This window comes from Molothrus ater, chromosome 10 (genome assembly GCF_012460135.2).
Source record: "Molothrus ater isolate BHLD 08-10-18 breed brown headed cowbird chromosome 10, BPBGC_Mater_1.1, whole genome shotgun sequence".
In the NCBI taxonomy this organism is placed as follows: Eukaryota; Metazoa; Chordata; class Aves; order Passeriformes; family Icteridae; genus Molothrus; species Molothrus ater.
Window position 1 is genome coordinate 2718632 of NC_050487.2, and position 17886 is coordinate 2736517.

The 17886-nt window shown below is 41.6% G+C and overlaps 1 protein-coding gene across 1 annotated transcript in view; it reads right to left on the minus strand.

Moving 5' to 3' along the window:
- Window positions 1-7268: 7268 nt before the first annotated feature.
- LOC118689948 (vesicle-associated membrane protein 2-like) overlaps window positions 7269-17886 on the minus strand; it is a 62709-nt gene continuing 52091 nt past the window's right edge. The window contains exon 5 of the mRNA XM_036388439.2: window positions 7269-16378. Within this exon, the coding sequence (XP_036244332.1) occupies window positions 16362-16378 (17 nt within the window). The 3' untranslated portion in view covers window positions 7269-16361. The remainder of the gene's footprint in view (window positions 16379-17886) is intronic.

The window sequence follows — 17886 nt, forward strand, 5'->3', positions numbered from 1 at the left end:
CACGTTGGATGACAGTACAATGAATTTTATAGGGAGACTATTAACAAACTATACTTGAAAATTGCCCTGGGCCCATCCAAGCACAGCCACTGCTCCTGAGGTGAGTGCATTCCCTTGTTTTCCATTTGGGATGCCACAGCAATCCTGTACTATCAGTCCACTACAATCAAAGGGAAACAACAGGAGAAGAACTAGTATGAGGACTTGTGTATTCCACATTCAAAAATCATGCTACTATTTGCATACTTTATTAGCTTCATCTGAAACAAAGCCTCAGTTCCCCTTTTATAATCAAGATTTTTTTCTCTGTTGTCAATGGTACTGGTGGAGTTAAGATTTTATAATACCAAAAATATTTTACAAATAAAGCTCTAATTCTCAAAGTTTACCCTGATATATTGTAATTTCTATTGTCTACTTTGTAAAAAACTTTTATCAAAGTGATAATTGATTTACTGCAAGGTGGAAAGGCAAAAGTATACCAGGAATTAATTTCTTAGCTCATTGTTAAGAAAACTAAGTGTGAAAGTTGAACACTCTTGTACGTGAAGCTACACAACCAAGCTTTGATGGTCAAATTAGACACAAATCTCCTCATTTTCAGAATCCTGTTCTCATCTCAACACCATCGTTATCATAAACATGGATGATGGTCTCTGCAGCACACCAGCATTTAGTTTTGTTAAAGCTTTTTGGTTTTAGATCCAGAACGCAGAACCATCCATTGCTGTTGTCAGTATTGGCATGCCCATATCTGCTGTGGAGGTGATTGCAGTGTGAGGGCTGGGACACCACCAGAGAAGAGGGAATTGTTGTGGAGCTCTGGTTTCAAACGTGCTCCTGCAGCACAGGAAGGGGTGTGTGAGAACACTGTGCAGAGCTCGCTGGAGAACTCTCTGTCCTCCCTTCAGTTCTACTTTACTGACTTTGGAGAAACCAATTATTAAAAAGGAAGGTAGGGAAGGGAATGTTCTTAAATGAATCATGTTTGTTCTGTGACTGTCAGACTGCATCCACAACTGGTTGAGTAGCTCCATTCAGCTGGTGAGCTCATTCCCATGCAGCACATGACACAGGGAGCCTTTGTACAGCTGCAGGCAACATGCTTCACGTTGGCTCCTGACCTTGGAGGTTGTGAAAAGTGCATGTGTTTTATGATTGGCTTTTAGCAAATATTAAAATGAATATTGTATGTGTTGTGTTAGAAAGTAATGCTGTATTAATTCTCTTAAGTAGTGTGTTAAATATAGTTTTAGGTTATAAAAAATGTTAAAATAGAAACGATGCTATGTAGGATACTTTTTTTAAAGAAAGCACTTGCACCAGACAGCAGCCACAGGACACCTGAATCTTTCAGAGAAAAAGAATTTATTGCCCTCTTATCAGAAGAAATGAACTTCTTCCCACCTTGAAGGTGCTGTTAGGATTAGAAGGAAGAAGTTGATGATGACCAAACAGAATCCTGTGTTTGAATGGAATTTATGCATCCTGTATGAGGTGTATGAATATGCAACAGGTTATTGTTTTTAAGGGTTAATCCTTTGTTAACCTGGATCCTTTTTGGGGCTCATGCTGCCCAGAAAAAGGTACCTGGACTGTCTGTAACTCTTTGTCTCTATTGTCTCATATTGTCCTAATCCAAATTGTCCAAATTATTATTACTTTCATTGTATTACTATTTTTATAACCATTTTATTACTATTAAACTTCTAAAATTTTAAAAACAAGTTATTGGCGTTTTTCAGAGAGGTGCTGATGAAGGGATCAACAGGCACTTAATGTCAGTGCAGAGTTTTCTGATGCTTGCAAGAGCACAGGACAGGCCCAAAACACAAGAAACTCACAGCCTTTCATTTGAAGATCAAGGTGCGTTTATATTTTATACTTGTTTTTAAACAAGAGTTGAAAGATTCTGTTAATGACAAACAAGACAACATGATCAGTCAACTTGAGCAATGCCAAAACAGAGAATGTCAATGTGTAGGAAGCAGCTCTGGAAGCATCAGGATAATGCATGGCTTAGGCAAAGTATGCAACTTTTGTAGTTAGACACAAATAATCTGATTACTTTTTTCCATGGAGAAAGTGGGGAATTTAAGAGTTAATGAACTTACTTGAGAAGTAATAGCTGTTGAAGACAAGAGGAGAACAATATTTCATTCAGCACCATGAAACAGAGAACAGGTGGGATGAAGCAAAGAGGAAGAATGAGACAATGACAAACCCACAAAAATGCAGTTATGTTTGAAAACACTTGAGAAATTTGAAGCCTTGGCTAAAGAAACTCATGTACAAGAGATGAAAAAGAGTTCTGAAAAACTTTTTAAGTGAATGCCAGTTACAGCAGAATGGCTCACCCATGACGTGGACAATGCCCTTTAATCCCATACAGACAAATTGTGACCAAATAAATTCTGCATTTGAGATTGAGTCTGACCCTCTTAGCCTATGCTGGCATTATTTGTGAAATAAACTCCCTGGAGCAGGGAGCAGTGACTGGCAGAGCCCCTGCTGTCACAGAGCAGTGCTGCCTGCACTGACTGCCCCTGTTTGGCATTCCCAGGCTGGCACCATGGTGTGGTCGTGGCTCTGCCCTCTGGGTGCCTCCTGACTGCAGCAGAATCACTTCAGGGAGCTGCAGCAGGCAGCTGGCTGCACTGCTGGACAGCTGAAACCAATAAACATGGGCCTTTTTGTTCTTTGGGGCTTTTCCCTCCATTGAGGCAGTTTTAAAATCAAGACAACATTTCTTTTTAAATATTTACTTATTTATCTATGGGAGAAGAAAGCTTAAAGACAGCCTGCTTTCTGGCATTGCAGATATATAGTGATGTGCACACCCTTGTCAGGGAATTTTGAGGGGCAGAGATGGTTCTGCAGATGCCTCCAGAAGGCTCCCAAAGATTGTGCTGTGGGCTGCAAAGAGAAAACAATCAGGAGAAGAAGGTGCTGGTTTGAGTGGATTGAATTTTGACTGCCCCCTCCTGTCTGGGCCAAATAGGAGCAGACAGGTTTTATGCTGATGAGGTTCTTTTTAATGATTATGTGCCTTTTGCTTCCTCTCTGTTCCAGGCTCACACCATGATGTGTTCTACACGGCTGGAGAAGTGTTCAGCTGCACTTAACTGGGTATCAATGATCTACACAAAGGCCATTTTTAACCAAGCCCAGACACAGGGATACCTTGTCCTAATGGCATCAGAAGACACTTCAATACCCTACATGAGAGCTGATAAATCTCCATATAGGCAAGAGAAGCCCATAATGGGCCCAGCACCTCCACTTACACAGCCAGGCTTGGCTTTCTCACTCCAGACAGTTTCAAATTGCAGGCTCAGCTGCAGAAGATGTGGGCTGGCTCTGTCTGTGCTAAAGACAGGCCTTGAGGATACTTGTGCTTACTTGAGCTATCCAAAGATGCCTTTTCTCCTTAACAAAGACTGTGGTTTTTTCATCTAGCTGCCAACCCTAGGCATCCTGAAAGAACAGTATTTCAACAGGCATTCAAAGAGAACAGAGATGCCTGAGTAGTCAAGAAATGCCCAGCTAGTGAGTGCAGTAGGCAGGTTTTACTTTTGGTATAAAAAACCTCTGTGGGAAGAAAATGTCATGTAAGGTGAGAGTTTTGAGTAAAAGAAAAGACTGAAATGAAGCTGTTAGGTGATTTGATAGGCAGTGTCTCAGGTCACCTGGCTGCCATCTGCCTGGGCACTGCATCTATCAATAGGATTTGTTTTGGTGATAAAGGCAGGAGAATTTGGATCAAATTCATTGTTGAGGCTATCGCTTACTATTGATTCAACAACGATAATTTTGTTGGTCCTAAACTGTCATAGACATCTTTTCATGAAAAATCCTTTCCTTAGGATTTTTCCTCCTGAGAAGCTGAGAGGCCTCAGGAACAAAATGTAACCAATGGTTATCTGCTGCTGTGGAATGCAACAGGTGCAGCTGGGATTGGGCTCATGGGGTTGTTTCTAATTAATGGCCAATCACAGTCCAGCTGGCTCGGACTCTGAGACACAAACCTTTGTTATTCATTCCTTCTTTTTCTATTCTTAGCCAGCCTTCTGATGAAATCCTTTCTTCTATTCTTACAGTATAGTTTTAATGTAATATATATCATAAAATAATAAATCAAGCCTTCTAAAACATAGAATCAAACCCTCACCTCTTCCCTCATCCTCAGACCCCTGTGGACATCAGTCACACTAAACTATAGAGGTAAGAAAAAGAGATTAAAAGACCCAGCAGGTGTAACAGGATGATGAGGATGACTGCCATGGAGGCTGAAGGGGAAAGGCAGCTGTGAGAAATTCTATGGTGGTAGTAAGATATTTCAGGTTTTTTCAATGCAGACAGCAGAACATTTTGTTCCACCACGTACAGCATTTGGCAAACCTTTACTCAGGGCACAGAGCAGAGAACTGCAATGGTCAGAAGAGATGGAACTGGCAAATGTGCAGGGAGGGACTCTCAGGATGCTCAAGGAGGACATGGGCAGTTGAACTGAAGGAAAACAGCAAACAGAAGAGTAAGAACTATACATTGTGGCCAGATAGGATGCAGAACAATAAAAAGAGGTTTTGACCCAACTCAAATCGAGCTTTCTAGAGGACTGAAGCATGCCAAGAGTGTGTGTGGTTATGAAATGATGGCTGATAAGCAGGTAAAAGGATAGCAAAACTAATCCAGACACTTCCTGGTGATAACATGATTGAACTTTGCCACTGAAACTTTTAGGTGTCTTCAGAGTCAGACATTAAAAGCAGATTAAAAGTATTCTTTGCCAGGGCAAGGTGTACATTGTAATTACTGGTTTATATTTCAATCACTATTAACCCCAGTGCTCCTTGGGGCAGGACAGTTTCAGATGCTTCCTTTCTGCATCCTATCCAAAACTGAACTGGTTTACTGGACAGTCTGATCTGAGAGAAGCAATTCCTTCTTGTCTCCCTGGTCGTTTGACTCAGACTAGTGAGAATTTTTGGTTTTCTCTCTTCTGTACCTTTCTTGGGTCATTAGAGAGGAAGTTTAACAAAACCTGGATGGGTGCAAGGCTGTATGGTGCTGGCAACAGCCCTGATCTAGGCAGCTCTTCCAGCCTAAATGGATTATTACAGATTATATCACAGGAGCATGCACTGGATGGTACTGGGGAGCCTTTCCAGCTCCTGCTGTAACTGGGCTTTGGAACAGGCGTTTTCTAGGCTGAACCAGGGAAGGTGTAAATAGCTTGATGCTGTATTGTACATTTTCTGGTAAAAAGAACAACCTGCCAGTCATTAGATAAGTACTAGAAGTCAAATTATCCAACCCACTGACTACATTCTACATAATGCAAAGTAAATCTGCATTATGGCCAACAGGATGTAGAAACACCAGGCCTTCCTTGCCTTTGTAAAGCAGTCAGCCAACAGCTGTTAAATTCTAATTACACTGTTCAAATGATAAGGGAGAAGACAAGGGTGTTATTTCTGCAGAATAATTCCAAAAACTGCCCCTTAAAAGCGTAATAGCTCAGTGCCAGGAAATTCCCCTAGTAAAATGTACTGGTTATGGTTACCACAGCCTGGCAAGAGCTCTTGATGATAGCTGCCCAACCACAGGCAGTTTTACAAGGTTTTGTTCCTCTAGATTAGAAACTCCTGGGAAAGCAAAAAAAGCTGCCTCAGCTCTACAGTAGTTACCACTGTCTTGCCCTCTTTCTTATGGAACTTGAGCAGTTTACCAACATTTCTTCTCATATTGCAGTTTTGACCATCTTTAGTCATGTGAGACTTTTTTTGGAAAAAATTTAAAACTGTCAGGAACACTTAAAATCACTTATTCATTCACTTACCTTCTGGTGCTTCAGCTTACAAAGCAAAGTGTGCAGGCAGTCACTTCAAGAATTGTTTTGTCTTGGAACTGTCTTGTATTAACTTTCCAAAGCATGTGCATCTCCCAAGAGCTCATCACCCCCCTCAATTTAATAATCCCTAGGAATCAGTTCTTCTTTCTGCTCCCCAAACTGCCATGAATTATGCAAATCTATCTGACCACAATGAAAGATAGATTTTTCATATAATCTTACTGATTCTTCCATATCCATCTAAATATCTCCATCATTTTAAACATAAGTTCATTTTCACTTGGTTTTATCATCTGCTAGAATTCTATGTAAGCTCAATAGTCAGAAATTGGGATTTTTTTTCGATAAAGCTGAGCTAATTACGTAACCTTGCTGTAAGAGAGCTAGTGGAGCATCAGCCCATTGTACTGCCTTAATAAGCTTCCTGTGTCCTTTAATATCATGTTCACGTGCACCAGTCAACATAATTCACTTTCTCTCTTCATCCTTATTTGCTATTTCACACAGACCAGAATGTGCAGTGTATGAAATCAGTGATTGCTTTGTCTCCTTTTAGACTCAGAAGTGTCCCCAGTTGATTGCCAGGTGCACTGAGTTACCAAGGACAAATCTATAGTTTTGCTAATAAAGAACCTTCATTTAAAAAGGCATCTTGACATTACCTGGGATTGGGGTGGGGGGAGATAATAATGTGCCTTTTATGTGTTCTGAGATCATTTGCAACAAAATTAGAGAAGGTATTGAACAATGCCCCCAATGCATTGAAGGTGTGGAGCTACCTGGGAGTTACTGTGATGCTTATGCAATTGAACATTTAGGTGTAGGCGCTAGGAAGGGGAGAAGAGCAGCTTCCAACCCTTGTCCCTTCAAAGGGCTTAATTGCTCATTAGGAATAACCATGGCAACAGTTGCCATGCCCCATTAATCCATCACACAAGTGGCCAGCACCAGCTGCTTCAAGTTAAGGCAGCAGAGGACCCTGCAAGAGCCTCTATTCCCCTCGCTGAAAATCCTTCTTTTTTCAACCAAAATCTGTCCAATGTAGACCAAAATGTGAACTGTCAGTATTTCATAGCACTGAGTTCCCCAAGTTCACCATGCCCTGTTCAAATGAAAACCCATGTTACCATTAAGAATAGAACATGGTCAAATGCACGAAATACATTTTCTCATCTCCTCCTATTCACCATTTGTTAATGTCTGTATATTTTTGTACAGGGTTCATTACTGTTTATACCACAGAAAAGCTTTTTTTTCTTTTCTGTTACACCGAACATGTAAAAACTCAGCGTGAATTCGAAAATCTTCATTTCTAGAGGTCTCTAGTACTTAAAATAGAGAGGGAATGAAAGCTGCAGCTGCTTAACTGTCCTTAAACTGTGTGTATTGGGAAGAGAATGATACAAACTCAAACTTCTTAAAACAAGATTTATTGGCACAAACATACATGTTACAAATGTCTACGATACTCTTGGAAAATATGTTCACCACCTCAAAAAAATCACTGTTCACAGAAAAAGTACAGTAATATCAAACTTTGTAAGTCATCACAATTTCAGCATCAAAATACATGCATTTTATCATTTATAAATGAAATTCCACTGACCTCCAGGTAAAGCACTTTAAGAAATGTCCTGGTCTCCACAAGGTTATTTTTTCCTCTCCAGATAGTTCCAATAAGGTGCAAATGGGTTGTTTTCTGTAGAGGCACGAATCACAGCTCCTTGCTCAGTACAGCTGAGTCTATGAGGTGAGAGATGCTGTTCTCAGCACAGACTTTCAGGCCCTTTCTGAGTGTGTTACTACAGAGCTTAACACCCCTGTGTGGCCTGTAAAAGAATGCAACTAGAGATTTGGTCTGGAGTTTGGGCTTTTAAAAGGGCAACTGAAAACTTATTTCTGATTGTTCCCATTACAGGAAGTAAAGCTTGAAGAATCACAAGGAAAGAGGTAGAAGAAAGGTTTTTATTTTGCATTGCCATTCCATCAGCACTTGGAACAGGTGTGGCATTGCCAAGGATACTTGTGAGGAGAAAGGGTAACCTCAGTAAATCCTCTTCTTTCTTTGGTGCCAGTCTAACTTAGCAGCCACTCAAGATTTTGTCACTGACCTCAGATAATAGAGAACAAGACTTCAGCAGATGTCCTGACTCTGATTCTGTGCCTATTCCAGTTTCAGTGCCAGAGAAGAAGGCCTCACACACACACACAGGGGAGAGAATGCTCTGATGTCCTCAGCATGATCACATCTGCCTCGGTCCAATGGCAACAAGAAAGAAAGAAAATTTCTTGATGTCACTGGAAGTTCTTTGAAAAAAGGGGGGTTGCACTTAATTCCACTAGATCTGAATTTGATTCCCATCAGATCGGTGCACAACAGAGCAAAAAGGCAAAACCATAAACCACATGCACTCACAAAGGTGTTTCCTGCACCTTTCTCAGCCTTGGTAGGGCATTGAACAGAGCCAAAGACAGAATTTGTTGTGGAGCCATGGGCCTTGGAGGTTGTCACACCTCATGGAGACAAAGCCCCTGCAACCTTCCCCAGCCCCAAAGGCAGCCCTGCCTCCAGCAGGACATGGGACCAGGCAACCCCAGCAATCCTTTTATCCCTCATTTTTTATCATTCAAAGGAAAGGTTTTTCCTCCTCTGAATTGGAACATGGCACAGATTCCGTGCCAGGCCTGGATTTAGCAAGGACAAATGAGGGTTTTTCGCTGTGTCAAACAGAAAACAGAAATTCACTGTATGCTTAGGCACAGGTTGAAGTCACTTCCAGGCCTGGCCATGCCTTGCTCCTCACTCCAGGCAGGCGAGTGTGAGACACTGCAGTGCTGAACTGATGACACAAACCCCTCCAGAGGCTGCTCTGCTGTGCTAACACTCAAGCACAAGTCATTAAGGAAAATACTAATTAGCTGGCTATGAACTCATTTCCTGCAATGAGCATAACAAGTTTATAATAAGAGTTCATATATTGCCACTTAGAGGACTTTTTATGCTGCAAAGCAAACTAAAGGTTGCTCACAGTAGACAGTGGCTGTTTCATCTCTGTCCTACTTGGAAGGAGAACCTCTCATCCAAATGGCAAATGCCTGTCTACATATATAAGCACTTCCTTTGGAAAGGGGAAGGAAAAAAGAATAGGACTTGTCAAATAAAACCTCTACACACTTGGTGCATCCCCCTCAGAATGTATTTTTGCAACAGACAAAGCATGTTTTTAAGTCCTGCTCTTGAGTGGGAGGTGCTAATTCCTAATCTTTCAGTGATGCTGATAAACCTCATAATATCTTAGTAAAAGACTGAGTAATATCTTAGCACGTTTGTGTTTGGGAGAGGGAGGATGTTTCATTTACAAAAATAATGATGTTTTTCGTGACAAGTAGTGAGCTATCTGTAACATTTTATTGTGCAGACCTGTGAGTGTGTCATAGCATTATTGGCATTTTATTGTCTGGGGAAAAAGTAGATGGAACATAGACTGAAATTAGCTTTTCCAATGAGAAAAAAATGTTCTTTCATCTATAGTTAAGCTTTGGAAACTAACTATTTGACTATTTTATAGCTGCTAGTTGCTTAAATAATACATAAATAAGTAATGAGTAAACTTTATACCCATAGTCTTTACCATACACTTCTACTTTTATTCAGAATATTTTTTCCCTTTGGGTTTCATGAGAGGCTGAACTTGCATTATTTAGCAGCTTGCTAGTGGCATGGTAGTCACTCCAATCACTCAATGTTCAGTTCCAGCCAAGACTACCTTCATTAATAAGAAATTTTAGCAAACTTTCAGATCAATACTATAAATATTAACAGCTAAACTTCCAAAAAAAATTATGCATTGTGCATGTATGAATTTGTAGGTCCATTATATGCACTCGCTCAATCCTTGATCTTTGAAAGAAAATAACTGCAGCTGCCATTATTTAGTTTTACTTTAAACAAACCTGCAATGTATCAGGGGTAGAAACTGATTTAATTCTTTCAAACTTTTCCTCACAAAAAGCTCAGACCACCAGCATGTGTTCACATATATATGACAGGAAGGTAAGGGATTCAACAAAGGGATTTTTATCCTCACCTTAGGCCATCTACAGGTGGTCAAGCACAGGTACTGGAGTGGATCAAGAGTAACCAAAATAATTGTGCTGTGCCAAAAAGATTCCATTACTGAGCCCAAAGTGCTCTAGGACAAAGGGGACATTCAGGCTGCATCTTTACTGCCCCAGGCACTCTGAAATCCTAATTTGACCGAAGTCCTTGAGCACTGCTGCAGCTGCCAGCGGCCCCATGTCTGGGGCTAGAACACCCCAAAGGTGCTCTCTGCAAGGAATGCTGCACCATCCTTCCTGCATTGTCCAGGAGAAACACTACCATCTCTCAGAGTTCATTGTAAGCATTTGAATCCAATAGACAAGCACTGCGTAATTTTAATATAAAAAGGGTTCTCTTAGGTAGAGCCACTTACAAAAAGGATTTTACTGAATGTTAGTGATATTTCACTTGCACCATTTCCCAATTTATGATATTGTGACTACCACAATATCCTTATTTACTGTTTCCTCTCTTTCCAGCAAAAGGAATGAAGTTACTGTTACAAGAACTGTTAAGTATATTTAATTAAAACTCCAGTGTTACAATTTAAGGTTGCGTAGCAAAAATGCTGTTGTTTAGCTTTCTTTTGTATCCCCTGATTTTGAAGCAAGTGGAGGCCCAGGAGCCATATTCTGCCCTCAGGTGTGGCTGAGCAGGGAGGGAGGCTTGAGGAGAGCTGGGTGTTGTGGGAGGAGGTTCTGCTTCAGCCAAGCCTCACCTGAGCTCTGGCTGCGAGCAGCAGTGGCAGCGTGGCAAAAGGCAGGGAGTCAGCCCAGGGGCAGAACAGCCCCAAAATTCTGTGCTCCAAATACACTACGCTCCAAAAGCACAACAGCTTTCTAAGAGGCTTGAAGAATAATGGATAAGCCAGACACTGTGAGAAGAGCTAAAGAGTGGAGAAGGGTTTTTTCCTAATTGTCTTTGTTGTTCTCTATATTTTCTCTTTGAGAACAAGTACTTTGCCCTTTTAAACTTATGGTACATGGCTTTGGTTGAATGGAGTGTTACATGCAAGCCACGAGGCTGTATTGATGTTTTGAAGAGGTGCAGGTTCTGGTTTTTGCTTTGGAGAGTTAGCAGATGTGATACACTCATGACAGAATGAGGTTATTGCAGGAGTGACTCATTGTTGAATAATCAAGTGTTTACTCCACCAAAACTGCATGTAACCAGACTGCCACAGTTTTCCTGCTTTATTCCGAGATGTAGCTTTTAAATGTCAGTGCACCAGGAAGGAAGGTAAACTCCTTGGGTGGCTCAGATCTCTTTTTATGCATGTGTTTAAAGGCAGAGAGTCTTAGGGTTCTCAATGGAGAATAAAAACTACTGAGCACATCAATTGAGACACACATTAATCAGCTGAGGAAGGGAAATTAACTGGAGAGGAAAACAAAATCCTTTCCTGAAGTATTTCTGAAGTAGACCAGATGGAGAAAGAACAACTGGTGTGAGGTTCTGGTTTGGTTGTTTCATACATCCCAATCTAGTATCCCTCCTGACAAAAATGTAACAGTTTGAGAAAGCTTCAGCCAATAATTTCTCTAAAACTAATTTTTTCCTAACTACCTTCTTCAGCCTTTTGATTTTTCCTTTAAAGAAGTTAATTTGATAGTGCTTATGCTTTCTCTGGCTCAAATGTATCTTGTCTAGCAACAGGGACCTAAATCAGATAAGGAAGAACTGGCTGGAAGAGCATCTCAGTCTTCTGACGAGATAGAGGGCCCAAAGGTTAGGTTCTGTTACAGGTCTAAAGTTCAGGTCAGGATGTAAATCCAGATCAAAGAGACTTTGAGGCCTTTCTCTAATACTCACTGTGTACATTGGGAGGGAGCCCAGTGCCTTATATGGCTGCTGGTTCAGCCCCTTCCCTGTTTAAAGGGCAGGAGGAGCAGGGCTGAGAGGCAAATCCTGGATCATACCCAAGTGCTCCCGAGGTTATTTGGGACGGTCCTCCACCAACATGCAATCAAGGTGCTCTCTTAAAAAAAAATAACAGATCATGCATATTCCTTCTGTGTGGATAATCTCCCACGGAATAGAGAAAATTCACTCTGTGAAAGCAGGAAAGAGCTGAGATGGAGCTTCTGGAAGTTCCTCAAGTTTGAGTCTCCCATGGTCAATGCCCTTCTGGGAATCAGACATTGCCATCTTGCAGATATGCTCTACTATCAATGTCAAGTCAAGAAGTTGGTCTTAAGAGCTAAAATCCATTGTATTCAGACAAGAAGTAGTGCAGCTGCTCATAAAATTAAAGTTAGGTGAAACCTTGTCACAGGAGCAGTGACAGAAACTGTGGAATTTTAAAAGGTCTTGCTACTCAGACAAAAGCATAGCAGATTGAGGCTGTTCTAATTAGTTCCTTGCAGTCAATAATGTCCTGATCTTCCATCACTGTTTAGGTCTCTTATTGAAGATCACTACATAAAAAGAAAAAAAGCCAAATATTTTACTTGCCTGAATTGTTCCTGGGGGTAACATCATGCAGGTTCCAACTGAATGAAAGTGCCAGCTTTAGAAGTCCAACTGGCTACATTTCTAAATCACCCCTTGTCTTACAGACCCTAGGTTACATTCAGAATCTTTATCAGATTCTCCCATCCTCCTTCTAATAGTATTGGATTAGGTTTGACTCTGTTGGATTGACTGTGCTGTTATGTAATGCTGTCAAGTGAAAATCAGGTCAAGTACCTTGTTAGGGCTTCCACACTAAGTTTTCCTGCCAAGTTCTGTGCTACACTGGTTTTGGGTTTAAAGCCACACCTGTGTTTTGGGTTTAAAGCCACACCTGTGTTTTGGGTTTAAATCCACATCTGTGTCACTGCAACATGAGCTAAATTTGAAAGTGCAGTGCCCAAGCAGGACCTCAGTCGCCTGTTGATAGTGGGTGCAAGCAACACTTGCTCAAGCTCAGAAGCAGATGTGGGATCATTGACAAGATCACTGAGAAGCCCAGCAGCAGCCGTGGTGCAGGCTCTGAGCAGCTGTTAACCCCTTCCTTTCAGCATGCTCCCTGTGAAGGGCATCTCCTGCTGTACAGCCTCTCTCATGAACAGCCGTGCTCCAGACAGCAGAGGAGGAGCTTCTGGACAGGATGGAATGTGCAGGTCTCAAACAGTGTCTAATTCTGGATAAAGCTACCAAGAGCATTGCTTCCAGGCAGAAGAGGCCTCAGTTTGGTCCCCAAGGTGGCAGTCAGAAAGCCATGGCCCTGCATCCCCTGGGGGTGTGCCTGGGGTCACTGAAGGAAGCCCTTTTGTGACCTTTTGTTTTACCAGCCCAGGGGAAGAGCCCAGGCAGTATCAGTGGCACAGAGCAGGAGCTGAAATTCTGATTGGTGGTGACTGAACAAGAATGACTTAACCATTTCATGGACATTCACAGGCAGGCAGTTGTAACTGCCCAGACATTTCAAACGCAGAGTGGAAGGCAATCAATCCTGGCTCCCCCACAAATGAGAGCTCCAACTGTGTTTCTATAGATTGTGCCCTGCACCAGCCTGCACGGATGGGAGAGATGCTGTTGCACAATCTATGACCCTGAACAGTCCTCCATCACCATGTTCTCCTTGCTCAAGGTTTAACCCTCTGCAAGAGCAGCTGAGTTCTGTGCATCAGACACATTTGTTCATGCTCCCTGGGCAGAATTAGAAAGATTACAAGGCTTATCTCACCAATGACAGCCAACCACACAGCACAAGCAGTAGCAAACATTGAGCATTCAAGAGCACACCATGGGTCAATGACTTTGAAAAGTTAAACACGTTAATTTACCATACTTCATCACCACACAGGAGGAAATAGTCAGGAGGAAACATTCTACAAGCCACTAGAAGGTAGGTTTCTTAACTCTTCCTTGCAAATTCTCACTTATATTTAGCAGTCATCCCCATTAGTTACAATTTTGAGAGAGAATAGGTCCACATTCCACAAAGAGCAGTTTCTGTTCTCCACTCTCACCTAAAGGTGAGATTTTATTTTGATTATTAACTTGCTTGAACTACATTAGCTGGGAGAATGTGAGCTTTGCATCCTTGTAGCACTTCCACTGCAGTTTCATGTGGGAGCTTTGCGTGTTTGCAGCTAGAGGATTCAAACTCTTTGATGTGTATTTGCACTCCTATCAGCTGAGTATCAGTTCAGCCTCCCAGAGGAGAAGGAACATCTGTATTAAGGCTCAGTATCAGCATTTCCCCTTCCTGATTGCACCACCTCCAGCAAAAGCTGTCCCCATCTCATGAGTGTGTTCAGCAGAGAAGCCCTGGGAGGACACCACGCTCAATATCAATATCAATATCAGTATCAATAAGAATATTGATATTGATAATATCAATTATCAATATGAATAACAGGTGTGGGTGGCAGGGTCCCACTATCAGCAGATAATTCCTTCAGATCAGATGTCAGATAACCTTAGCAGTTTAACAAGGCTCCTGAAGTTGGATGGCTCATTCCTCTCCCAGTGAAAGCTCATGTATACACAGTTGTGTCACCTCACAGAGTCAGGTCTTTCATCCCTGCTACGTTTTTGTCCAGCCCAGGAGGATTTCTGAATTGTTTGGGTTCTCACCCAGTGAAGGACTGAATGATCAGGGCATACCAGGGAGTCCAGTATCACATTAGTAACTTTGAATATTCAGCTTCATTAAGCCTGGGGCACTTTTGACTCTTAATGATATGAAGTAGTACACATGACTGGAAAGTGATAAATATTTAGGGAAAAATGCAACTGGAACCTTTCAATTGATCATTACTTATTCTCTCTGCAAAATTCTACTTCAGCACAGTTTATATGCAGATCCACAGCAACAAACTGGTCAGGCTCTCAATTTTTTTTACTCTAAAACTATGTTAAGAGAAATACTTCTCAGTGGGAATAATTACACTACTATTATCACTGTTTCTATTCCCTAATTAAATTGCAGACAAAAAACCCCAACCCATCAAATTAATTTTTTTTATTTCTATGAATTCTTTTTAGAAATTCTGAAGGAGTTATCCTAAAAAGACATTTTCCTGAATTTCCTGGCTCAAAATTTGATTAATTCATTTTTAGTTTGGTTAAGGATGATTAAACTATTCACTGTTTTAAAAAGAAAAACAAGAAATTCACCAAAGCATAAAGACCTTCCTTTCAAGCCACAATATATAATTTCTTTTAATTACATCAAATGTTAGTTTAAATTAATTGAGTATAATAGGTATCTCAGCTGAGCACTTTACAAAGATGACAGAATAGTCTATGAACTATCCACATGCACAAATCAAAATATATCTTTTTAAAGCCTATTAACACCCCTACTTTCAACAGTGTTTCTGTTCTTTCCTCTTCTCCAGGAAAGCTTTGCTAGGCACCCTTCCCTTTCTCAGCCTCTCCCCACTGTTCCCCCCTGCCTCCTTCCTGATTTTTGAACCATCCTGGCAGTGGGGACCATTTCTGCAAACTGCTGCAGAGGCAGCTTCCTCCCCAGAGCTGGGCAGACATCACCAGCCAACCTCAGACATCACCAACGCTGCTCATGGGCCTCAGGTCAGGGCCCAGTTATTGGGGATTGGCATCCAAGAGATGTCTCATGGAACCTGACAAATGGGACCTTGAGTGTTCAGCAAGAGACTGCACCTGAGCCATTTGTGATGCTTGCATCACCACTTCTGCATTTCCCTTGGCTTTTTCAGGACTGTGCTAGCTAATGCTTTTTGGCTGTCACACAGGGTTTTTTTTCCTTTCTGGCTTTCATATTGAGGCCATCTTGCTTGTTTAGAACACCGAGAGGTGTTTTCCATGAGGAAAAAGATTAAATCCATAAAAGGTGATAAACCAGTCTTTATTTATTTTACTGCAGACAAGGTTTTTAGACTTGGATTCTACATCTAAGCTCAAAGAAATCTGTGTTTGGTTGGCTAAACTGAAACATGATATCTTACATGAATACTTAGAGGTATCACTCTCTTCAATGGGAGTAGCAGATACATCTCTGACAATGGATTTTGCCATCCAACTTTAGAAGCTCAGATTGAGAATTTTGGTCCTAATGTTTGCTGCAACCTTAGATTTGGGTCCAATCCACCTGGCAGTGTCCCTTTAAAACAGGAGCTTCTCCACAGCTGCATTCTCTGATTCTGAGATGGTTTAGGATGCTTTTCATATACTACAGTTTCTGAAGGTCAGTGCGTACACATCTTAAGACACAGTGATTAGACAGTGTATGGAACTACTTGGCAGTATTTAGCTGGTACAGTTTCTTGTGGAAACAACAGAATTCCAAAATACACCACACTGAATGCTTATGGGTTATTACAAGCAAAAATCCCAAGACAGCGGGAATTAAAAAGCGGAGTTCAACAAAGGAACACTGATATCGTCGGTTGATATGAACAAAGGTGTGCCAAGTCTTCCTTCTCTGCTTTTTCAAGTGGAGAAATAAACTGGGAAATGAAGCAGAAGGAAAGAAAGATTAAAAAAAAAGACAAAACCCAGGAGTTATTACAGTTACTGTAGTGCTTTGTCTCACAGCAGTGTGTGAGGACTGCAAACACCCGTAGCACATCCCAGCTGAAGGAGCGTGGTGCGTGGCAGACACAGGGATGCTCCTCCTGTGCCCAGGGGAATTTGGAGGGGAAACTGGGGTAGAAAGCAGGGGAGACTGTGGCTCAGAAGGCAGAAAGGGCAAGGTCTGGCAGTGATGTTATCTGCTGTCCCCAGTACAGCAAAGCCGTGTGCTGTACTGCATCCTCCTGCAGGCAGCACCCATGGCAGGCTGAGAGGAATGGCTCCATTTGTCTGTACCCACAGCCACCCCCGTGGAGGGGATGGCCTTGTTCCCACTCAAATCAGACTGGAAAAGCCATGCAGGCCTTGTCTGACAGCACCTGGAGGCTTGATGTCTATGGCATTTAAACATATACTTGAGAGCTACTGTAAATAAACACAGCATTGAGTTAAATACACAAGGTCCTTCGTGAAGCTGCAACCTTTAGATGCAACTTATTACAGAGGAATCAAATAAACTGGGAAAATAATTTGAACAACAGGTACACTCAAATCTCACTGACCTGGTACTGGATCTCACTGTGGTGAGCTACAGCCTGGGTTGAATAATGTGACATTCAAGTTTGTGATTAAATACCCTAACTCAACCTAACCCACATCAAACCTGCACTGGCCATTTTCTTCTGGTTTTTTTTTTTTTTTTTAATTTAGCAGAACAGGCATTCAGCATTTTAAACCAGGAGTGAAACAATGTTCTTACTTGTATATGTTTCAGCCTAAACTTCCATGGAGGTTGATATGAGCTATCTTGACCACATTTTATGTTCTTAAGACTCACACAATGCTCAATGAGGAATATGTACCCAGCAATTAGTTCAATGGCTGCACATCTTCTTTTGTCCAGTTGCTGCACAAGGGCTGATCTTTCTCTTGAGTTAATATAGTTAATTAATATCTAAGCATTTCCCATGCTTACTGTATCAGTGTTACGAAACCCTGGAATTATTCTGGGTCGCTCTGGTGCCAGCATTCATAGGGCTAATAAACTGTCACATGTATCTCATTCCTTTTAGTCATGTTTACAGGTGATCCTGCAAGCTTTCTTTACAGGAGCAACAGAGGAAAATGGAAACATGCTGAGTATCAGGCATGTAACTTGAGAGCTGGGAATTAACTCACATCCACAGTCTGGCCTTCTGCTGAATCTCTTCTGGGTTACCACCTGCATTGTGTATCTGAAGAATCTCCCTTTTAGGAGTTAATGCCATATTACAGTTATGTCACCTAAGAGCTGTTGCTAACACAGGGTTACATAAATGAAATGTTCAGTTCCTGTCATTACAAGGTCCCTGAGTCCCAACCAGCAGGACTGCTATTATTCATTCATAGCTACCTTCCCTACACAACTGTGTGGAACGAGATGATCTTTTGAGAAAAGAAGGCA